Source organism: Phacochoerus africanus, chromosome 14, assembly GCF_016906955.1.
Source record: "Phacochoerus africanus isolate WHEZ1 chromosome 14, ROS_Pafr_v1, whole genome shotgun sequence".
In the NCBI taxonomy this organism is placed as follows: domain Eukaryota; kingdom Metazoa; phylum Chordata; class Mammalia; order Artiodactyla; family Suidae; genus Phacochoerus; species Phacochoerus africanus.
In genome coordinates, this window is record NC_062557.1 from 47,893,634 (window position 1) to 47,919,014 (window position 25,381).

General features: G+C 46.4%; 1 protein-coding gene across 1 annotated transcript in view; it reads right to left on the reverse strand.

The window, feature by feature from the left end:
- The window catches only part of SMG6 (SMG6 nonsense mediated mRNA decay factor), a 216,607-nt gene that overhangs the window by 103,191 nt on the left and 88,035 nt on the right, over window positions 1-25,381 (reverse strand). Inside the window, exons 11-12 of the mRNA XM_047757942.1 lie at window positions 8,407-8,523; window positions 6,684-6,852 (exon numbers count right to left, since the gene is read on the reverse strand). Coding sequence (XP_047613898.1) covers window positions 6,684-6,852; window positions 8,407-8,523 — 286 coding nt within the window. The remainder of the gene's footprint in view (window positions 1-6,683; window positions 6,853-8,406; window positions 8,524-25,381) is intronic.

Genomic DNA, 25,381 nt, shown 5'->3' on the forward strand with positions numbered 1-25,381 from the left:
ATAAACTTCATGTTCTAGCAGTGCAGCTGGAGCCCTATGGCCAACAACAGGTCACGGTAACCTCACTCCAGGATTTCTCAAGTACCTCTTCTGTGCCTCCCCGAACCGCTCTCTAGGTCAGTGCCTTATTTGACTTCAGTTCTCCCAAGCTGCATTCAGATGTATGGCCTGGGTCGCATCACCATGGTGTGTTAAACCCATCAGTACTGTGTGTTTGGGAAAGAGCAGCCCCCAGGGGACCTCGACATCTCCACGGCATGAGTGGAGCCCTTGGCGGCCTCCCTGGTGCGGATTCTCACGGTTCCTGCCTCTCTAAATTTTTAGCTGTAACCACTCCAACACGTCTTCTTAGTTTAGCACACATTGGACCCAAATAACCTCAGCCCAGAGCTGGAAAGTACTCTCCCTGGGGTCAGCGGCTGTACCCTGCTGGGGTCAGACTGGAGCCTTAGGCCAACACCCCTTCCTCTCACAAGAAGTCCTGGGGGAGGAGTGGGGAGGGGGCAGAGGCTCCTGCCGTGGGAGAGATCACGTGTGCCCCACACTCAGCACTTGGAGGAAGAGGAACCCCCTGGTGCCAGGCTATAGTGCTGACGCCCCAACCCGGAGCCAAGGAGACTGGGTGGGGAGCCAGGGTAGCAAAGGGGCTTCCCACAGTCACCACCACTTCCTTCAGGGAAGTGCTGATGGACTATTACTTAGTGACCTCCTAAAATGCCCTTCTGGGAAGACGTATTAAGCGTCCTTGAAGGGGTGCCGATTAGACTTGGGATTAGTTCTTATTTCAGAGCTGCCCTCTGAGGGTGAGCGAAGGAGCTGTTTTTTAGCTCAGGAATTTCTATCTCGTCTGCAGGGTCAACACATGTAGGCTCCCTGCGGAAATCAGCTTACTGCATACTCCCTACATATCCCCATGTCTCTCTATGTGACAGCACCTCAGAGGGCTCCCTACAAACCTTTTCCAGCATGCTCTGTAGACTATACAAGACAAGCCATGGAAAGGCAGCAAGTCCAGGAATTTTTGGAGGGTTTTTCTTTTCTTTTTTTTTTCTTTTTAAATCAGTACTCCAATCCAACAGTGTGATAAATGCATCCGAGCTACAATTAGGAAGATATATAGCATCAGAATGCGAAGGTCTGGGCAGCCTGGTGAAACGCGGGCTCTCCAGAGCCCCAGCTATGTTTCCCATTATGTAACCCTGGTCATGGGCAGACAGCCAGACTCCAAATGAAAAAGAGACTCTGGCTTGGCACTGGTTCTATTTTCCTATCCTCATTCGGGGTCAGCGCAGTGTCATACAGCTGCAGAGAAAGCTCTGGGGATTAAACCTGGGAAAGCCTCCAAGACCAGGACCTGGGTTCAAGTACCAGCTGAAAGCAATAAACCAACTGCCACAGCTGGGCTAGGTTTGGATGTTCTCAAAGTCCCCTGACTCTTTCACTTACTGAGAACTAGAGATCAAGATGAGGGAAGATTTGGCTTCAGCAGAGACTATGAAATGAGGTAGGTTGTCCCACTGCCCTGGCCTCACCAAAGGTCTTGGGATGCAAGGGGGCTACGCTTAGGCTTGTGGAGGCCCGCTGCTCTGCTCTTCACCACCACCTGACACTCACAGCCTGCCTCATGCTCACTGGTAACACGGGGAGGAGCTGCCCCTCCCCTCTAACGAGGCCTCGCCCAGAAACTGTGCTCCCCGCTCCTCCCCCACCCCAAGGAGATGGCCCCTCCGAACACTGTGGTCTGTTCTAAATCGACCAAAGCACTCTACACTGTCTTTTACAGTGGCTCAAGGCAACTTTCCACACCCTGCTACAATCCTCTGGACCAAAAATTTCCTGGGATGTAAAGCCATCCTATTACAGCTCTTAGCAGATACAAATGGGAAGTCAAGTAACTTGGGTGCTGATCCCAGCAGACATACCTACTAAGTGCCACTGTGTGGGAAGGCACAAATGGCCCTGAAATCCTGCCCTGGACACTCTGCAGTGTCACTGATGTTCTGTCGTCATCATTCTAAGTAGTCCATGTGTGCCTAAGTGGCTACTGCCAAAAAAAAAAAAAAAGTAAATTTAACCAAAAAGAAGAAGAGGAATACAGGCAAAAGGAGAGGACCAAGGAGACGAATGAGGTGCTCTGGAATTCCCCCGGGGAAAGTGGAAGATGCTCTGAAATGACTCTAACTGTACTAGCAAAGACAGTAACATAATGGAAGACCAGGAAGGAAGGGAGGAAGATTAAATAAGGATCCAAATATATGAAGGCGACAATTTGGGAGTGGGATTTCTGGAAGAGAAGCAAACTGAAATGTAGGTTATCTGGTCACCTTATCTTAGGATCGATGAGGATGTGTCTTTGTAGAGAGCACACGCAGGCAAAGACCACTGAAAACATACACAGGAGCGGCGTTAAGTGGAAGCCGTTTCCTTCCTCCTCTCTCGAGAGCGTTCCTAAACCCTCCAAAATGAAGAGCAACACAAGGACCTTAAGAGTGTCAGAGGGATTACTGTTCTGACATCTATGGAACTCTCTGGAGTATGCTATGCGCTATAGTCTTAAAAGCCTCCACACAATGGAAGATCAGTGGGTGTAAGATGCCACTCTGCAACCCACAGAACCACCATACCTTGCCACTCTCTCAACCGGGTGAGTATTCACTCCGTGCGTGTCAGGCAGTTATGAGAGGGACTGGAAAGAAGGGAGGTAAATTCTGATTCCACTTTTCCAGTGCTTGGAAGGCCATGAGGTGGAATGACCTTCAGGGGTGGTCAGGCCAGGTATGCGCGGTCCCAAAGTGGCACCAGCCCTCAATCCACCACGCCTCGTGGTCGCCCCGGGATAGCAAAGCCTCTCCTTTATGCTTAAACTTGCATTCCAGAGACAACCAGTCATTGATCCCAACTGCAAAGACAGACAGTGTAGAGGGGACTCTTCTCCACCCCCAACTTTCTAGCCTAGACTGGACCGTCAAAAAGTAAGTTACAGCTACAGGAACCCATTTACTAGGAGCTCAGATCCCATCTATTATGTGGTCAGATTTGCCTTCCCTGTGAAGAAAAGTCTGAAAAGACTAAGCAAATGTGATTCAAATGTCCCACCCCCGTGCCTCTCTGCAGCCTTGGAGGTGAAGCCCAGCTGGGGATGGCTGTAGCACAGAGCACGTGCCCAGCTGCAGATTGAGCCCTTGCCCAAAGATGGGCAGCAGCTCGCATGAGCCGGCAACGGGCCATTTGCTGCAGCATCCAAAGAGAAAACAGACTCAGCACCTCAAGCAAATGAGGCCCAGCACTTCCTGTGTGAGCTTTCCATTTCCTCAGCCAAACAAAAGCCAAAGGGAACAGGAGAGGGAGGAGGGATGAAGTGAGACAGGTCGCAAAAGAGAGTTAACAGGTCTCAGGGCCAGGAGGTGGGTAAACTGGGGCTGGGTGGACCGTATCTGAGGGACCTTCGGTTGGAGTGGGGGCGACCCAGGGAAAGCCCAAGCTCCAGGGACGAGTGGTCTGCCTCCTCGGCCCCCAGAGGAAGGGAGGAACACTCTGTGGCCCTGCACATGCTCAGAAGCAGTGGCTTCAGATACTTGGAGAGCAGAGACCTTCCTTGTCAGTTTCTTTCCAAACTGCCTCGTCGGCATTGCAGATTAATGGCCTGAAAAGTTTGAGGCTGTACATGTTAACTCTTTGGGGAACACTGCTGGGAAACAGCTGCCCCTAGCCAGCAGATCAGTTTGTTCCTTTGTGTGGCCACAGCTGCCCAGCTCAGGGCTCAACTCTGGTTCACGAGGCCTCAGCTTGGAGTGCATTTTGGAAACCTCGAAAGGTTCTCAGGAAAGATGCAGCAACTTCTTTGATACTGTATCAGCCACTTGGTTAGAGAGCTAAGCTGGGGTCGGGGCTGCAGGGGAGGGAAGCCTTAATGGTCCAGGGCTTCTTGGGGTGAGGAGCAAGGAAGACATGTGAGGACTCTAGAGTTCACACACAAAGGTCAGTAACTGCTGGCCAGAATCTCCACTGCAGCCTTCCCTCTCTGGGTCACCCATGAGTCCAGGAGACTTACATGGGTGGCCCCCAGTCCAGAGACACAGCCCTCCCCACTCCCTAGAAATGCCACTGGCAGCATCCTAGATAGCCCTCCTCCATCCTCCCATACCTTCCCCTCCCAGAGAAGAGCCCTGGAGAAGAATGACGAGATGCTGGGTATGGATGCTTGCTTGTTCCTAAACACACATGTATACACCCAACACCGAGCCTGAAGGAACTCTGGGCACACTCCACCTGCCAGAGACCACAACACAGAGGATGGGGGAGAGAGGGATGGAGGAAAAGGAGAAAGGGAGAAAGGAAGGTAAGAGAGAAACAGAGAGAGAAAGAGATAGGAAGAGAGAGTAAGGGAGAGGGAGAGAGAGATGGAGAGTCAACAGAGACAAGTGCCTACATGCACTACATTAAGACACTCTTGTGCAAACACACACACACTCACAGCAACACTAACACACAGAAGAATGGTACACATGGGAATATGGACATAGATCAGGAGCCAACAAACTTTTTCTGTAATCAGATAGACAGTAAGTATTTTTGGCTCTGTAGACCATACGGTCTCTGTCACAACTTCTCAGTTCTGTTGTTGCAGTGTGAAAGCAGCCACAGACAGAGTGTAAACAAACAAGCATGGCTGTGTTCTACCATAACTTTATGGACACTGAAATGGGGCTTTCATATACTTTTCACAAGTCATGAAATCCTAGCTTTTGATTTTCTTTTTCAACCATTTAAAAATGTAAACCATTCTTAGCTCATGGGCCATAGCTTGCTGACCCCTGATACAGACAAACATGAACAGCAGAGACAGACAAATAGAGGCAAACAAAGAGGCAGGCAGGTGGATACAGGCAGACACACATATACAGACCCCGGTCCCTGGCCCCTGACAGAGAGACCTCGACTGACACACACAGTCACGACAAACATGACACGGCCCCAGGAGGGCCAGGGCACAGGCGCTGAGGAACATATACACACACTCCCACAGGACACAGCCTCACACAGAGAGGCATGAACAGAACCAAACCACACATGGACTGACATGGACCCAGAATCAGATGCAGTTATGGATATGGACAGAAAGACACAGAGATAAGACACACATTGAAACAGATTGCTCATGGGGACACATGAACCCTGCAAAGAGAGCCACACACAAGGTTAGGCAGAGATGCAGACAAAGATACGGAAACAGCGAATGGACACATATATGTACAAAGACATGGAGAGGCATGTGAAAGACCCTTCAATAACACACAAATACACACTACACACAGACCCCCACACCCAAACAACCAGACACACATAGACAACCAGACCCAGACACAGAGCTGTAATTCACACACAGATACAAACATAAGAAACAGCCTTACACGGTACACAGCATGAATGCACCATGCCACTGACTGTGCACTGAATGGTTAAGATGGCAAACTGTGGGAGTTCTTGTTGTGGCTCAGCGGAAACAAATCCAACTAGTATCCATGAGGATGCGGGTTCAATGCCTGGCCTTGCTCAGTGGGTCAGGGGTCTGGGTTGCTGTTAGCTCTGCTGTAGGTCGCAGACTCGGCTCCTATGTTGCTGTGGCTGTGTAACAGGCCAGCAGCTGCAGCTCCAATTCAACCCCTGACCTAGGAACTTCCATATGCCGCAGGTGTGACCCTAAAAAACTTTCTCATTTATATATTTTATCACAACTTTTTAAAAAGAGAAAGGAGTTCCCGTCATGGCTCCACAGAAACGAATATGGCTGGTATCCACGATGCAGGTTCAATCCCTGGCCTCGCTCAGTGGGTTAAGAAGCTGTGGTATAGGTCGTAGACACAGCTTGGATCCCGTGTTGCTGTGGCTGTGGTGTAGGCCAGCGGCTATAGCTCCGATTCGACCCCTAGCCTGGGAACCTCCATATGTCGTGGGTGCAGCCCTAAAAAGACAAAAAGATAAAAATAAATAAATAAATAAATAAATAAAGAGAGAAAAAGGTCACACGAACACACAGAGATCTACACAGACACGCCCAGCAGGCACACATACTCTGGAGACCAACACACCCCATGCCGACCCATGGAGACATGGAGATGGGGCAGGGTGTTCTGTGGGGACAGGGACAGAGTGGGACAGAGAGGTGCATGCTCTCACCCCTCCCTACACACTACAGTGTCGTGAGAGGAAGGCAAGGAGACAGATTGCGCAGGACAGCAGCAAAGCCGTGAGAGAGCGCCTGAGAGATGCAGCACAGAGATAAACTAAAAGGGAGACAGACACGTCTCAACCACTGGCTGACACCACCCAGACTCAGGAGGCAGCTGCAGAGACAGGGAGTGTGAACAATGAGAACAGTGAGTATGTGGTGCGAATTAGCAAGAGCAAAGACAAGAACAAAACAGAGCAAGCTATGGAGTGAGAGAGAGAGAGAGAGAGAGAGAGAGAGAGAGAGAGAGAGAGACACTGAGAGAGGAGGAAGAACAGGCTGGGGAACCAGCAAAAGCAGCCTAACACATCAGTGGACGAGGAAGGCATTCAGGGAGGGGAAAACCCAAGTTCAAATGAAGCAGGAAGACAGAGACCAGAGGGATGGGGAGGTGGGGGTGGGGGAGGACCAGAAGGGGAGCCAGGGGGACACGGGGGAGCCGAGGCTGACTCACTGTGAGGGCAGATCCAGGGAGGTGGGCGGAGGATTCCAGGTGTCTGGGTAGCCGAGCATCCAGTCTGACCAGACTTTCACACTGGGGAGCAACTCCTTCAGGTCCGGGACGAAGGACGACACCTTGATGTCATCTTGGTCCTCCTCATTCTCAGGAGAGCACAGCTGAGCTGCAGAGGCAAAGGGTGAGAACTGGGCCTACGTCTGCTGTGGCCCCTGAGTGAGGTCGGGGGCGCTGGGACGGCAGCAAGCTCTTAGGGAAGGGAGACCAAGTCCACAGGAAAGCTGGGCCCGGAAGCGAAGGCCAAGTGCCAGCACCTAAGTGGATTCTGAAAAGCAGGACAAAGAGAGAACCAGTGCACTGGGTCTGCCCTGCAGCCAGCTGTCTCTGCTCCACCTGGGGCCTGGCTGAGGTCACTACTCTGGCTGCCAGCACCTGTCCCCGCCCCCACTCTCAGCTTTCCCTCAGCTGTCCTGAGATGGCACCAAGATTCCTGCCAAAACTTTACAACCTGAATTTGATCGTGAGGAGATACCAGAAAAACCTAAAAATTGCGCAAAATAAATGGCCCATACACTTAAAAAATGTCAATATCATGAAGGACAGAGGAAGCCAAGAAACGATTCCAGACTGAAGGGAACTCGAGAGACATGACATGATCCTAGAGGGGATCCTAGACCGGAAAGAAACTTTTTTTTAGGACAATTGGTACAAACTCAGTAAGGTCTGTAGCTTCAATAATAGTACTCTATCAATGTTGGCTTCCTGATTTTGATACCAGTACTGTTATGTACAAGAATGTCCTTGTGACTAGGAAATATACAGCCAAGTATTTGGGAGGAAAGGGTTGCCATGTCTGCAACTTACAACAAATGGTTCAGAAGAAATATAAGAATAAGCATTAAGTGTGTGTGTGTGTGTGTGTGTGTGTGGAAAGAGAACTTAAGGCAAACATGCTAAAATATTAACAACGAGGGAATCTTGGTGAAGGGTATGTAAGAGTTTTTAGTATTATACTTGCAAGTTTTCTGTAAATTTGAAATTGTTTCAAAATAAAGTTACCCCTACCCTCCCTCCAACACAGCCCCAGAAGCTGGAGGGCATTCATAAAAAGTTGTGGCAGGAGAACAACAGAGGGGCCTGACTACTCATCAAAACCGATGCAAGAGCTGAAAGAAAGGTGCATCCTTCAGCCCTACCTTGCGTGACTCGGCCATCAGGCTTGGAATTCTAAGGGAGGCCTTAAAGGCTATGGAGACATGGTTCAACCCACGGGCTAAAAAGAACCCTTGCTCTGGTCCAGGCAGTCTCCTGAGACGGCTGGTCCGCAGTAGGTATAGCCCCCACAAGGTACCAGACCACGAGGGACATTTGAAGAGAGGGAGCATCCAAACATCAACTGTGAACACTGGCAGAAACAAACTCACTTTTCTCTTTTGTTTTTGTCTTTAAGCTGCAGGAACACGCAGCAGTTCAGAGGCAGAGTGAAAATCCTAACTACTAAAGGAGGAGAGAGAGGGCAGAGTTCCCCACAGAGGAAAGGGGGCCACAGAGGCGGTGGGACCGGGTAGCTGGGCAAAAGGAAGAGGGGATGTTGGGAAGAGGAAGCGCAGGGCAGAGGGGGAAGCCACGGAGAAAGCAGCGTGGCATTCTGAGCTCATCTGGCCGGGGCCCAGGAGCTGGCAAGCCCTCCGGTCAGTGAGGGGGCCCCTCATCTGCTTACCTTTGGCCGACTCCTTAAGTAAGCAGGTGCAGCGCCGCACCAGGAGAGAAAACATGGCCAGGCCCAGGGCTGCGGCTTGTTCCTGGATCACAGAGCGGCACTCCTCCGAGAAGCAGTCTGAGGAGAGGCAAAGGCAATGCCATCAGCACCCCGGCGGCCAAGGGCTCCTCCTCCCCACCCGACTAGGCTTCGTCCCTGAGCTCCTCTTCCTCAGCTAAGGCTGGGTGTTGTGAGATTCCCTCTCTTGAAGGGCAGCTGAAGGGCTAAGTAATGTAATGCACGTGAAGTACTTACCTCGTTGCCTGGCCTGTGGGTGAGAACCCAATCAGGGTATTATAGGGCTCGCCTGTGTAAACTGGGTAATCCCATCACTTCCCCAGGACCAGCTACCTCAAGACAAGCTGTTTGAGTCAGAGCTGCATGCTCTCTCCCTTTAGTTGCCTCTGCAGCCATAGGAACAAGCAGTCATGTCTCATTAACCCAGTCTCTCTAATGTACAGACAGAGGGAATACCACCACCAAGATCAGAAAAATACAAATTCTGACTTTATCTTCTTGAATTTGGGTCCTTTTTTTTTTTTTTTTTGGTCTTTTGTCTTTTGGGGGCCGCATCTGCGGCATATAGAGGTTCCCAGGCTAAGGGTCCAATCAGAGCTACAGCTGCTTGTCTACACCTCAGCCACAGCGACACCAGATCCGAGCCAAGTCTGCAACCTACACCACAGCTCACGGCAATGCCAGATCCTTAACCCACTGAGCGAGGCCAGGGATCAAGCCCGTGTCCTCATGGATGCTAGTCGGGTTCGCTAACCACTGAACCACGACGGAAACTCCTGGTTCCATTCTTCCCTCTGTCTCTCCTCAGAGAACACACATGACACTTACAAATCACCTATTTTCACTGAATGCATTAACTTTACACAGGACAGTTCATGGCACATAATAAGCACTTAATCAGAGTTAGCTTTAATTTTCACAAATTCTTTCCCCCAGGGCTAAAAAATAAATCCGTCTTCCAATACTAGCACCCTCTCCCCCTCGCCGTCTCAGACGGCCAACTTCCTCTGGCTGCAGGTCAGGGAAAGGAGCCACCTTGGTGGCAGCCAGGGCTATTCCTTAGAGGGAGCCACAAACACACCCTCCAGCCACCGCCTGTACTGGCTCCTTCAGTGGCTCCCCCGAGAGCTACTTCACCCAGACTTGAGAGGAACAGGTAACAGACAGAAGGCAGCCGTCCAGCCTGCAGCCTCAGAGGAGACGACAGCCTATACACACAGGAGATGGAATCAGGGGCCAGGCCTGCTTGCTCTGGCAGCAGCTGATCTGTTAACTCCCTCTGTGATACAGGAGAACTCTCAGAATCTCCAAGTGTTAAAAGGATAATTAGCCACACGTTTGATCTCTGTCCCTGCCTGCATTTTGACCTCAATAGCTGAGAGGGAGCCCTCCCGCCTCTCTCCTCACTGACACTAGTCTTTTCGATAGGACCTAACCGAAGTCCTGACTTCGGGAGATGCTACACAACCACAGTTATTCCTAACCTCCTTGGCCTCGGAATCAAACATGACTGGAGTCTGCAAAGCCAGCCCCAAACCACTTTAGAAAGCCCTGGGAGTGAGAAGGAAAGGCTGCTGCTCAGAAGGTCCCAACATATGAATAGCATCGGTGTGGCAAATCTTCTATTGTGGCTTTTCTGCCAGCCTTCCAGATGCCCAGTGGTCCCAAACGCCAGCCTCTAACTTTCCAATTCAAACGTGGCAGCAGTAAGGAAGTGGTAACAATCCATGTGATTAGAATAGATCACCACTCTCAGTCTTCTGGTGAGGCCCTTAACGTCTGCTGAAGAGACAGAAAACAAGCCTTCAAGAACCAAGCGGATGGAGGGTGGGGTAGGGAAGGGGAAGGTGTGTAAGCCAACCTGAGGGCAGTTGCCAGCTTCTCTCCTCCACCCTCACTATAGGCAACGGCGCTGTCTGTACCACCCCGGCTCGGCCTAGGCCCCTGCCAGGCACTGCCAGCATCCTGCCTGTAATCGGCAACAAAGCCCAGAATGGGAGAGTGAGTCCAGAAGAGAGGAAGTTAGGACAGGATGAGTGGAAGCCAGAGCCTGGTAGCTGACACAATGAGTACACACTAGTGTCCCCATGTCAACTGAGCGTCTCAGGCAGAAGTTACCTGTACAGAGAAGGCCCTCAGAAGGGATAGGAAGGGACGGGAATCTTAGCTCCAAGGGCTGCCAGGAGCCCAGGACTACAAGAAGACACTCTCATTAGCCTGGATAAGGACAAGATGGGCCAAAGGGAGATGACTTTCACCAAGACGCCTCTATTTTTATGATAAATGGCAACCTCAGGTTAGACTCTGGATTTAGGGCTCAAGGGGGAGAATGACCTGCTTAAAAAAAATGACACTGAAGATTCTGGGGAGTCTAGGCTGGCATCTTTTTAAAGCTTCCTACAAGAAGGTCTAGAGACCAGGTCGGGTAGCAACAACTGCAGCCTCTCTGCTGCATCTGGAAAGGCTCAACTACCTCTCAGAGCGGCAGCTAAAAGGCAGCGTCATGACTGCGCTGCTCTTGGACATGGTCAAGTCACCTCAACCCTTCAGCCTCCCCGCCCCATTCCCCCTCCTTCTCCCTAGGAAGGACCTGGCAGCACTCCCTGCTGTGTTCTGGTCTGGCCGATGGTACAAACCAGTAGGCTGCTCCACTCTGATCAAGCAGGTGGCAGTATCAAAGCTAGGGTGAGAATGCCTGGGTCTCAGTCAGCTCTCTAGCCCCTTCATGTAGAGAACCTTCTGGAAGGCAGGCCCTCCTCCAAGGCTCAGCGGTACCACAAGAACATACTGAACATCTACAGACCCTGAGCTAAAGAACAAAGGTACAAATAAAACAGGGGCCTTGCAATCTTGGGACCTTTCAAATGGGTTAAAAAAAAAAAAAAGACAATTACTGTAGTTCCTGCTGTGGTGCAACGGGATCAGGAGAATCTCTGTAGTGCCAGGACACAGGTTCAATTCCCGGCCCGGCACAGTAGGTTAGAGGATCCAGCTGTGGCACAGGTCGTAACTGCAGCTTAGATATGACCACTGGTCCAGGAACTCCATATGCCACGGGGTAGCCAAAAAAAAAAGGCAGTTATTTACCCTCAAGTAATAATGGCAGCTCAGACCCAGGGCCGCCTCCAGTGAGAAAGACATCTCACTTCAGAAAATGCCCTTCACCTCACTTAGGCTTGTCCAAGGATGCCAGTCCCTGAGAAGTACCCGCTCTTATACAAGAAAGCAGGGAAAATAGCATCCAGATTCCCAGGTCTACCCACTTTGGGGCTGGGCCTAGGAAACCAGCCCCAGACTTACAAATGCCCATATATATCCCTAGAATTGGGCTGGACCAGGCCAACAAGTGATGTGGGGTGGGGAAAGGAAAAAGCATTGTTTGCCTTGGTATTTGCCTGGGTTCCTCTGGCTTTGTGTCAGGTAGCAGGAGCCTGACATGAGCTGAGGAACTCATTAACATTGTGAAACAGCCTTTCCCCTTCTTTCCAAAAGCAGGCTCGTTCAAGAGTGTAGGGGGATGGTTCTGGCGAAGGAAGTCAGATGGAAATATTTCTTACCAAGAGAGTCGCCGGAGGTCTGAACTTAGCTCTGCCCCTTCCCACATGCTCTCAGGTGGGCAGGTGACCACAGCTCCCACTATTCCTCTGCCCAAATACCTGCTCAAGCAGAAATACTCTTCTGGCTCCTAGGTAACAGGGAGACTTTCTCATTTTTCTGAGAACATATTCATGGAAAACATAAACCAACTGTCGTCAAAGTTGTATGAAATCAGGAAATGGAGCGGCCGGGAGAAGGCTGCCATGTGGCCGGATGTTATGTATTTCTAATTAGTGCTATACATCTTTCAACAGCAAGTGTCCTTCTGCTGGGAAACACAACACACTGCCCTTGTTATTGTAACTGTCAGAGAAGTGCTTAAACAGATAATCTCCAGGAAAAGTGATAAACACGTCCCCTCTCCCACCAGTGTGTGCGCGACGGTGCTGCCAAAGCAAAGCTGTGCTTGACGGCTCCAGGATGGCAGAGTGTCCTCCTGCAGGAAACGGGAGTGAGGCAGGAGGGGGGAGAGGGAAGAGGAGGGGAGGAGGGGCAGGCCCACCTGCCCGGACCCACTGAGCCCAGCCGAGAGACAGGGGTTCAGAACCATCACTTCTGATCAACTTCTGGGTCCGTGAGAAATCTGGAGGAAACCAAATCAGCAGGGATGAGGTTCGGCTGGTCACAGAAAAATCTGGCAGCAGTGGAACAAGCAGAGCTCCCCTGGTGTACAGAGCCAGCTTCCTGGCAAGGGGATGAAAAGAGTAATGAAGGGAAGACACAGGATGGATGACACATAAGTCTGATACCCTGACAGCCACAGAAGGCATTCAGAGGGCACTGCGGTCCACTAGCCACTCCACCAGAGGGAACCAACTATTTGCACAGCTCCTTAATTAACAGCGGGATAAAAACGTAGGCAACACCACTTATTGGCTGATTCTGCCCTCAGCAGCAACTCCCGGAGAGAGGAAGTGAATGGTCAGTCACCTCCAAACTAACACCACCTGGAGGCGATTTGTTGGCTCTTATCTTTCAGACATGAGGCTGCTTTTCTCATGAGTCAGTCAGCAGTCAGACACAGGGCTGGCACAGTTCCTGAGCAGCCCACCAAAATCTCCTTGTCTACAGGAAGTGGGCAGTGAGAGCATCTTTCGACGGCTGCTGTTGGGGCCACAGAGTTCCCTGTGGCAGTTGCTGGCAGAAAGGGAGCTGGAAGAGTCAGTCATTGTACAGGAACCAGACAAAAATCTCACAGCAAAAGCAGAGATGTCCACGCCATCAGGGCATCATTTTATTCCCTGAGGAGCAGAATGAATGAGTCAGAAAAAACAGGCACTAATGCACCAAGCAAATTATTTCCGCACAGCAGCACAACAACAGGCTGGCTGGGTGGAAGGCAATCCATAGCCCCAAACAAGGAACATCTGAGACAAGACAGAGGAAAGGTAATATCTCCTCCCTAAGAGCCCCTACAGTCCTGCCTGCTACTCCTTCTGCGTTTTCCAGGATTAGAAAACTCTGACTTCTTTTAGCGGGTAGATATCTGGGCAAAGGAAATCCCAACCTCCTAAAAAAGAGTGACCTCTCCCATTAATTCCAAGGTTGTTTCTTTAGCCCAACTGTGGAGGACAGAAAGGAAAACAGGATATTGTCCGTGAGAAGAAGATCTTCTAATGGGGAAGACAGGAAGCATACACAGACACCCAATTAACTATAACTCAAGACAATGTACTATTACATGCCATGAGGAAGATGGAAATAAGATGCTTTCCTCTCACCAGAAGGAAGGAAAATCATTCCCAGCTAGTGTGTATCAGAGAAGGTTTCATGGAAGAGGGCGCTTCTGAGCAGGGCTGCAAGAGATGAACCAAGACAGACCGACAGGATGAAGGAGGAACCGAGTGTGCTAAAGAAGCACGAAGGTAGGGACACACCAGGCAGGTACCCGGACTATGAGCACTGTCCTTGACATGTCCTGTGACAGGGACCACAAAGCACAGGGCCCATGACAACACAGTAAGGAACACGCAGTGAGGAGGGCAGTTGCTCAGGTTGCTAAGTGAGGCAGAGGTGGCTACTTTATGAAGATTAGTCTAGTTGAAGCATTTAGGACAGATTAGCAGAGCTGGAAAAAAAGTAACAGGGAAGGAAACTGGTTGGGTAGCTAAGGGGATGTGAACTTGTTTGGATTAAGAGGAATTATAGGAAGAGCATTTCATAAACTTTATAATGCCAAAGAAATGGAAGGTCTTTCTTATAAGAAAGTGGGAGAGGGAACGCAAAGGAGCACACAGATGTGAGAAACGATGCAGAAGGAAAACGAAGAGATGAGCAGGTGGAGATGAAGCGGGGAGGGGAGGGCTCTCGCTGATAATCTCAGCAGGTTCCAGAGGATCCTGAGACCTTCAAAAGGGTGACACCCACCAAATGAGATCCAGGAAACGGGCAGAATGTGGGACTGCAGAACACCTGGAGGGGGGAGGTATGCGTCAGGGAGTCCCCAGGCTCCCACCCACTTGGCTCTGGGCCAGTCCTGTCTTTCCAGAACAAAGACACTTCAGGGGGTCAGAAATACTTGAGGAAGACCTTGCAGAAGGAAGCCTGGGAAGTCTGAACTGGCTCTCCCTGTGGAAGCCATTAGATATTCAGCACTTCATTTGTTTCCAATTCTTGTATGAGTGCAGCTCCAGGCTGTGGGGTGAGAGGCTCCTCTCTGACGTAATCAGGAAGCAGCTGCAAAATTAAGGAATCCCTCATGACATCATAAAAAGGGTCGATGGTTTACTGGGGAAAGTATAAAAATTAATTACATATTCCCACATGACTCCCTTCCCCTAAATCTGTACACACCCCCTCCCACCCCCACACATTCTCTCAGCAGCAACATCCAGAAGCCACCTCGCTGAACAGGTACAAAAGGGCAAACAAAACCCAGGAAGAGAAAGCTCTCTGAAGCACCCACTGTCTGCCCCACGCATTTGGAACTGTGTACGTGATGCCAACTGCTGGAATTTTTATACACGTAGCATGTTTCCCCAACAAAATTCTAAGCCTCTTGAGGACAAGAGCTATGTCAAGATTTCACATCCATGAAAATTAGCACCACGAAGGGATTCAAGAAAACATCTGCTGCTCCCAACAGCAGGTACACTTGTCTCTCCATCTGTGGGTCATAAATGACAATTTTACTGTGGCCAGAAATAATAACTAAGATATGGTGAGACCTGTGTTAGGCACAGAGCATTTGTGTGTGTGTGTGTGTGTGTGTGTGTGTGTGCGCGCGCGCACGCGCGCGCACTCTCAGAGCATTACAACAGATTGCACGGGAGGTATTATTCTCTCTTCCTGGCACTTGAGGAAATCGGCTCAGAGAAGTCAAATGACTTGCCCAAGGTCACAAAGCCAGGAAGTGTCAAAGCTGGGATGTGAATCCACTGTTCCCATACCTGTTTTTCAGATGCCTGTGATTCAAGTTTCAAACTCCAACTCTTCCTCTCTCCTTTGCTATGAACATAAAAACCTCAGACTACTCCACTGTTCTGCACAAAAAGCTCTGAGATAAGTATGTAAAAAATGAAATTAAAAACACAATACCATTTACAATACTCCCAAAGAAAACTAAATACTTAGGTATAAATCTAATAAAATACATATAGGATCTCCAGGCTGAAATTTACAAAACGCTGATGAAAGAAATCAAAGATGACCTAAATAAGTGGAGAGACTTAACCATGTGCATGGATTGGAAGAATCACTATCATAGAGATGTCAATTCTCCCCACATAGATTTATAAGTTTAAAAATTTACCATCAGAAGCTAAGCAAAGTTTTCTGCACACAAAGACAAGCTTACTCTAAAGTTTACACGGAAAGGCAAAGGACCTAGAACAGCTAAAGCAATTTTGTAGAAGAACAAAGTAAGCAGAATCATTCTTCCTGATGTTAAGTCAAACAAAGAAGGACAGCCTTTTCAACAAATAGTTGCTCGAGCAATTAGATAGCTACAAGCAAAAAAACAAACAAACAAACAAACACAAACCTTGACCTAAATCTCACAGCTTATGCAAAAAGTAACTGAAAATGGGTCAAAGACTTACATGTAAAACACAAGACCATAAAACTTTCAGACAAAAAATAGAAGAAAATCTTTAGGACCTAGGAGTAAGTGAAGAGTTCTTGATCTTGATGCCAAAAACACAATCTATAAAAGGAAATACATATGCGAGACCTTATAAAAATTAAAATACCTCTGTAAGAGGATGGAAAAAGCAAATTACGGACTGAGAAAATATATTTGCAAACTACACATCTTACAAAGGACTAGTATCTAGACTCTATAAAGAACTCTCAAAAACTCATCGGTAAGAAAGCAAACAAATTCAATCAGAAAATGAGCAAAAGACATGAACAGACATTTTACCAAAAAGGATATAAAGGTAAAATACAAGCACATGAAAAGATATTCATACCGTTAGCCATTAGGGAAATGAAAGTTAAAACTACAATGAGTTATCACTAAACATCTCTCAGAATGGCGAAGATGAAAAATAGTAACACCACCAAAAAGCTGGTGAGAGTGCAGAGAAATTGAATCATACACACATACTTCATTGGAATGTAAAATGGTACAGCCACTCTGGAGAATAGTCTGGAAGTTCCTTCTAAAACTAAAAAATGCACTTTTTTTTTTTTTTGGCTTTTTGCTATTTCTTTGGGCCGCTCCCGAGGCATATGGAGGTTCCCAGGCTAGGGGTCAAATCGGAGCTGTAGCTGCCAGCCTACGCCAGAGCCACAGCAACGCGGGATCCGAGCCGTGTCTGCAACCTACACCACAGCTCACGGCAACGACGGATCGTTAACCCACTGAGCAAGGGCAGGGACCGAACCCGCAACCTCATGGTTCCTAGTCGGATTCGTTAACCTCTGCGCCATGACGGGAACTCCCTAAAAATGCACTTATGATAAGACCCAGCAATTATATTCTTGGGCACTATTCCAGAGAAATGAAAACTTACGTCTGCACAAAAACCTGTACGCAAATGTTCACAGCAGCTTCATTCATAATGACTTAAAACTGGAAACGACCCAAATGTTCCTCACTGGGTGTGTGGTTAAACAAATCGTGGGACATCCATACTATGGGCTACTACTCAGTCTTAAAGAGAAAAGAACTACTGATATATGCGATAACTTGGAGAGATAATCAGGGAATTACGCTGAATCAAAAAAGCCAATTTCAAAAGATTACAGGCTATATGTTCCCATTTACGTAATATTCTTGAAATAACGAAATTATATAGAGGTGGAGAACAAGGGTCATGATTTGGGAATAGAAGGGGGCAGGGATAGTTCTTAAAAGGTAGCATGAAGGAGCTTTGTAGTGATGGAACAATCCTGCATCTTGATTGTGGAAGTAGTTACATGAAACTCCTAAAACTCTCTAAAACTCCCTAAAACTCTACAGTTTATCATTAAAACTGTATACAACTACACACACACACAAGAACATGAGTGCATGTATAACTGGCGAAATCTGAATAAGGTCTGCAGATAGCACCCATGTCAATTTCATGGTGTTGATACTTTGATACTAAAGTTACATAAGATGCTAACATTAGGGAAGAAGGGATGAAAGGTACACAGGACCTTCTGTACATATTTTTTTTATAACGTCCTGTGAATCTATAAGTATTTCAAAATGGAAAATTTAAAACAACTAAACAAATAAAAGCAAGCCAACAAGTAAAACCCAAAAAGATCTCACACAGGATTCCAGAAACGTTTCTCTTTTACATAGAAAAAAGGGCTATTTGGAAACAACCCAAATGTCCATCGACAGATGATTGGATTCGGAAGATGTGGTCTATATACACAATGGAATACTACTCAGCCATAAAAAAGAATGACATAATGCCATTTGCAGCAACATGGATGCAACTAGAGAATCTCATACTGAGTGAAATGAGCCAGAAACACAAAGACAAATACCATATGATATCACTTATAACTGGAATCTAATATCCAGCACAAATGAACAGCTCCTCAGAAAAGAAAATCATGGACTTGGAGAAGAGACTTGTGGCTGCCTGATGGGAGGGGGAGGGAGTGGGAGGGATCGGGAGCTTGGGCTTATCAGACACAACTTAGAATAGATTTACAAGGAGATCCTGCTGAATAGCATTGAGAACTTTGTCTAGATACTCATGTTGCAACAGAAGAAAGGGTGGGGGAAAAAATGTAATTGTAATGTATACATGTAAGGATAACCTGACCCCCTTGCTGTACAGTGGGAAAATAAAAAATAAATAAATAAATAAATAAATAAATAAATAAAAGAAAAGGGCTATTTGGGGGACAGTTTCTCAATTAGTGAGAACACCTTACACGGATGCTACAGCCCCTTGTTCTCATCATGTGCTGCCTTGCCTGAGTTGCTGGAGATGCCCAGTTGTGTGGTTCCTTATCTGGATAGAGTGAGAAACTGCCAGGGCAACCAAAAGGAAAATGAGAAAAAAAGGGAAAGTTCACTGAAGACAGAACTTCTGTCTAAAGTATAAGGAGTAAAGCAAGAGAACTTCATCCTCAAGGCTGTTACTCATCAGATCAGTAAAATCCATGTCAAATAGCACAGAGTGAAGGTGATGAGAAAGTGAAGAAAGATGACAAGAAGAATTGCAGAAGCTAAGTGAGCTGTTTAAACATGTTCTTGCTGCTCAAAAAATAAGTAAAGGTATAAATCTCAAACAAATGGTATGTGCATTCTTCAAACAGGGGCAGTCAGGGGAAAAAAAGCTGTTTAACACATAAGCCCTAGCACTGTTTTCTTCATAACTGAAAGTGCTTATGCATTTTCAGTGCTGCAATGCTTTGGACTGTCAATCACAGGATATTAAGAAGATTGTTTTTTAATTGGCAGATTAGCTACAATACTATGTTAAACTGCTCCTTTGCCAATAAATCTGGAAAGATCAACTTAAAAAAACAGACTTCTTCAAAATTTTAAAAAATACACGCTTGCTCGCTCTTTTTTTTTTTTTTAAATGGTCACATCCGAGGCATATGGAAGTTCTCAGACCAGGGAATGAATCAGAGCCGTGGCTGCAACCTGCCACAACACTGGCTCCTTTAACCCACTGCACCAGGCTGGGGATCAAACCTGCACCTCCTCAGCAAACAGAACCTCTACAGTCGGATTCTTAACCCACTGCACCACACCAGCAGGAACCCCACAGTTGCTCTTTTAGAAAACTGTTAAAATATAGTTGATTTACAACATTGTGCCAATGTGCTTGGTTTTGTTTTGTTTTGCTTTTTAGGGCTGCAGCTGCGGCATATGGAGGTTCCCAGGCTAGGGGTCTGATTGGAGCTACAGCTGCTGGCCTATGCCACAGCCACAGCAACATCAGATCCAAGCCTTGTCTGCAGCCTATACCACAGCTCACGGCAACGCTGGATCCTTAACCCACTAAGAAAGGCCAGGGATTGAACCCGCATCCCCATGGATACTAGTCGGGTTTGTTACTGCTGAGCTACAATGGAACTTCCATTTATGTCATATTTTAGATTTCATGTATAAATTATATCATATGGTATTTGCCTTTCTCTTTCTGACTTATTTCACTTAGGATGATATTCTCCAGGTCCATTCATGTTGCTACAAATGGTATTATTTCATTCCTTTTTATGGCTGAGTAGTATTCCATTGTATATATTTACCACACCTTTATCCATTCATCTGTGGATGGACATTTAGGTTGTTTCCATGTCTTGGCTATTGTGAATAGGGGTGCACGTATCTTTTTGAATTATAGTTTTTTCCAGATATATGCACAGGAATGGGACTGCAGGATCATATGGCAACTTTATTTTTAGTTTTCTGAGGAACTTCCATACTATTTTCCATAATAGTTGCACAAATTTGCATTCCCACCAACATACACTATCTAATTTGATATTCAGAAAAATACTGCAAACTGACATTGATATCCCCACTTTACAGACAAGAAAACTAAGCCTCAGAGAGGATAAGTTAACTTTCTTTATCAAGCTCACACAGCTGATAAATGGCTGAGGAGAGAATTCAAACCTCTGATCTGGTTGATTGCAAAGCTCTTTATGGCATTACAACATAACCACTACCTTCTGAAGGTGAGGAAATGATACCCGAAGGTGCTAGGCTCTCTCCAGAGGGCAGCTTGGCTTTCTTCCTTCTCTATACGGAGCTTGAGGGCTAAGAAATGTCCTGTGGGGTCTATCAATACATCTTGGCAAGATAGACAGTAAAACTATTTCTACTCTCTACAAGGAAAAATGAAAACACTTCTAAATGAGTGCCTAGCTTTTCCCAGGAAACACTCAAGGCAATTTTAGAAATGGTAAACCTATAGATTTCCTGGAAAAATTAAATCAATCCACAAATCAAAATATACTCCGGCGATCTCCACCTCTGTTGCTCTCTGCATTGGTATTTTTGTCACTTATAATTTCCTGCCTGAAGCTCCCGTTATGGCTCAGTGGTAACAAACCCAACTAGTATCCATGAGGATGCAGGGTTGATCCCTGGCCTCACTCCGTGAGTTAAGGAGCTGGCATTACCATGAGCTGTGGTGTAGGTCACAGATGCGGCTCAGATCCTGCATTGCTGTGGCTGTGGCATTTGCTGGTGGCTGCAGCTCCAATTTGACCCCTAGCCTGGGAACTTCCATATGCCACAGGTGTGGCCCTAAAAACCAAAAAACTAAAATAAAGTAAGAATCTCCTGCCTGATTCCAGGGTTATTCAAATACATGTCCCCTCTTGGGCAAGGAGAGATGTTTCCAGCAGAGTGGCATGCTGGCACCAGCTAAGCCCCTCAGGAATGGGGTGGCAGATGAGCGCCTGCCATTCCAGCATCTCACTTGGAGGAGTTATAAGCAGATCCTGTAGGAGCAAGTGTCTGCCTCTACATTGCTTGCCAGAGGTTTTGGGAGGCTTGTCTCTTTCCCAACATTTGAGGGGAGCAAAGGAGAAATAGATAGGAAGTGGCAGCTTACTAATTACACCAGGCAGGTAAATCTCTGTGGAATTCCATTAGGAGATCTGGGGTGTCTTGTGTCCGAAGTTATTTAAGGTTGTGGAGGAGAAGAGCAGTGAAGGAGGCTTCCTAAGACGCATGACCATTGGCCCACCTAGAAGGAAGCTTTTGCTTTAACAGTGAGAAGGACTTAATACAGCTACATTTCCTTCTGACAGAGCAGGCAGGGATCTGATTCAAACAGCCTGAAACCCACGTTTCTTGGTATGATGCTTCAGGAACACTTTCGACCCAAATTAAAGTTGGTGAGAGATAATGCTTGCAGACATCCTTATTCAGAGAAAGCTCCTTTGATATGGCAGGCAGAGAGGCAGAGAGGTGCCTGACTTTCATTTTAATAGATTAAATCAATTTCTTTATGTTTTAAGGCTTCCTGAAGGAATTTTAAGAGTTTAACAGGAGTTCCCATTGTGGCTCAGTGGTAACAAACCTGACTTGTATCCAAGAGGACTCAGGTTTGATCCCTGGCATCACTCAGTGGGTTACGGATCTGGTGTTGCTGTGAGATGTGCTGTCGGTCTCAGATGCATCTTGGATCCGGGCGTTGCTATGGCTGTGGAGTAGGCCAGCAGCTGCAGCTCCAATTTGACCCCTAGCCTGGGAACTTCCATATGCCTCGACTGCAGCCCTTAAAAAAGCAAAAAGAAAGAAAAGAGAGAAACATCTGACAATTTGCAAACAAAGCCAAAAATAAAACAATTCTGAGACAGGGCAGAGAGGTACCCAGGATAGGAAGGATCTCTTGGATGCCTGAAAAGATTTCTAGAATGCAAAGATTACACCATCAGACAAATCTTGAGGAGTCAGTACTGGAAAATGAGGTCAATGATAAAACATAATTCCTGGGTGGCTTCCTCTTAAATATCCAGATCCTCACATTCATCCTGCTCTGTTCCAGCAATTCACCCTAAAGATTTCCTCAAAGCTTTACAATCCAAGATCAATGCTCAAACGAGATCAATTAGGTAATGATTTCATCCAACTCCAACCACTGCAGAACATGTACTTCTAAAGCAGAAAAGAGATCAGGAGTTCCCACTGTGGCTCAGCAGTTTAACGACCTGATGCTGTCTCTGTGAGGATGTGGGTTCGCTGCCTGGCCTCACTCAGTGGGTTAAGGATCAGGCATTGCCACAAGCTGCAATGTAGGTCACAGATGCAGCTTGGATCCAGTGTTGCTATGGCTGTGGCGCAGGCCAGAAGCTGCAGCTCTGATTCAACCCCTATCCCAGGAACTTCCATATGCCACAGGAGCAGCCATAAAAAGAACAAAAAAAAAAAAGAAAGAAAGAAAGAAAGAAAAATCAATAGAATAGATAACTAAAGCAATTATGCAATTAGCACTTAATGAAGGTGACTAGAAACCCACTGAGGTATCAGCTAGTCCCCTCACTTGGAAGCTCTAGAAAGGAGATCCCCTTCAGTATTTGTATTCAGTTGGCTGATTGGTTAGTTCATCGACAATACTAACTGAAATCTACATATATTGTTTTAAACTGGATTTACATTTTTTGTTTATATTTATTCTTTTATACCTCATTCCACAAAAGATTTGTGACCACTTAGGGCAAATTCAGCTATAATGAAGTAATATTAAAGTAGATGTAGGAGTTCCCGTCGTGGCTCAGTGGTTAACAAATCCGACTAGGAACCATGAGGTTGCAGGTTCGATCCCTGGTCTTGCTCAGTGGGTTAAGGATCCAGCGTTGCCGTGAGCTGTGGTGTAGGTTGCAGACACAGCTTGGATCCCGTGTTGCTGTGGCTGTGGTGTAGGCTGGTGGCTACAGCTCCGATTCTATCCCTGGCCTGGGAACCTCCATATGCCACGGAAGCGGCCCTAGAAATGGCAAAAAGACAAAAAATAAAATAAAATAAAGTAGATGTAGAAAATCAGGACCAAGAAGAGGGAAAACACAAACATGTCAGTCATGTAGGTTAACGGTCTTCTATGAATGAACTAAAATTTTCCTCTGATTTTCCTGGCAATCAAAGGAGAAAAGGAAACACCAACAATTGTATTGTTGTCATTATTGGAAAGAAATAAGTATATCAGTTCCTCAGGAAAAACAAGTCTTTTCTCAGCGCTGAGTTCTAAAATAATTTTCTTAACATGGACTCTATGCAAGGGATACTGTGTCAGAAAAATGAACAATAATCTTGAACAGGCTTTATAACACATGGCATTATAGCACATACTGTTAAAAGATATCCAAGAAATATCGCCCTGAAGATATCTGTATGGTGAGACAAAATATTTATGTATCATAATCTAAGACTGTTTTTCTAAAAACATAGATATAGGAATACTTTATATATTGATAGATTTATAATGCTGTTAAGAAACTCTTCAATAAAATAATGTTAAATTAGGAGATGGTAATTCTTATTTCAAAGGATTCATGAAGGGTTTCTTTAAGCAGAAAGATCCCCAGTGTCTAACATATTTGCCCAATATTCAGTCTATGACAGAGGGACCAAGGGTCAGAGAAACTCACATGCAAGAGCCAGAGCAGTTGATGATGAAAGGCTAAAGTATCCTAAAATCTTGAGGAATCTTAGATAAAGGATAACATGACATATGCTATAAAGGAGTCTTATTTTAAGAAGACCACATGACATATTAAAACATATATGCTATTAAATATATATATATAAACACAGATGTATGGATATGAAAGGGAAATAGTCTAAACTGTAAAATTCAATTTATGTACATTTTTGGGATATTTCTAAAACAAAAAGTACAACAGCATGCTATAAAGCAAAGAGATTTAAAAGCTAAATTTATATTTGAACACTGGTACAGAGAACAAAGCTCCATGATTCTGGGATTAGCATCCCCTGCCAAACACAGTCTTTAAGCACCAGCTCAACTTCATTTTCTTGGTGAGATTTCCTCCATTTGGAGGACAGAACTGACCTGCTTCTGCCTAGTTCAAAAGACCTAACAGATTTGTCTTTAGAGCACTGTCTTGCCTCTGACAAAGGGCCCACACCAAGACTTCCCTCGTGGCTCAGTGGTTTGAGGGTCCGGCATTGTCACTGCTATGGTATGGGTTCGATCCCTGGCGGCATGCCATGAATGCAGGAAAGGGGGGGGGGGGAAAGGAGGGGCCCACAGCAAAAGGCAGTGAGTGACAACAGCCAGGAAGAAATGAAATAGCAAACCTGGCTCTGTGGTCTCGAATGGCTCTTCTCCTACCCTCACTCTTCGAAGCCCACCTTTTTCCTTTCCATTATCTAAGTCCTTCTTCCAGGACCCAACATAATTAAACCTGTACCGTGCTGCCTGATAGGCCTTCTTTCTCTGGACTCTTAAGTATTTCCATCCATAACATGCACTACGTAGGTGGCTCCAAGTCACTCTAGAGTAGGAGTTACAATTTATCAAGCTCCCCCCACTAGGCTGGGAATCCCATGAGGGCAAGGTCTACAGTGCAGACTCCCAAGCACTTACCTGGTCATCAGAGACAGCTGTTCTGTGCAGCACCTCACTAAGTGCTGCATCAATTCCTTTCCTTCCACACAGTCTACATTTACTAAGCAGCTACTACATGGAAGGCCCTACGCTAGGCATTCTGCTTTCAGAGTTGAATCAGACATGAACTAGACCCTCGAGGAGCTGAAATCTAATAGGATTCCCATAGTTAACTAAAAATCAAAAGAAAGGGGAAACTATCTTAAGAGATTATGGTGTGAAATGACACGAATGAGGAAATTTACTATTACAGAGTTTAGAAAGGAAAACCTGTAAATGGCCTAAGTGTCCATGAGTGAAGGACTGCTTAAATAAATTATGGGACATAGATATAAAAAAATAGCCATTTAAAAGGGTGAGATAGCTGTTTATAAAAATGTGAGTATACAAAAATGATATGACCAAAGCTACTATTTACTGAACCTTTACTATCTGCCAGGAAGAAGGGCAGGGCAGAGGGGCAAGCAATATGTAGAAGGAAACAGAAGTGCAAAAAAGGCTTTCTTACTTCCAGTCCCTTCTATAAGCCTAGCTATATCCTTGTCCTCATGTCCCTTACAACGTATTTCCTTTCTTGTTTAAGATATCTTAAGATGGTTCTTGTTATTTTTAGACACTCCTAACATACAGGGTAAAAAAGAATAAAAAATGGGGTTGGTATTTGTCAAAACTCATCAAACTGAACACTTAAAATCTGTTTAAGTGCATTAAAATCTGCATTATTGTTTTATGTAAATTATACCTCAACTTAAAAACAGAAACAGGAGTTCCCATCGTGGCTCAGCAGAAATGAATCTGACTAGCACACACGAGGACACAGGTTCGAT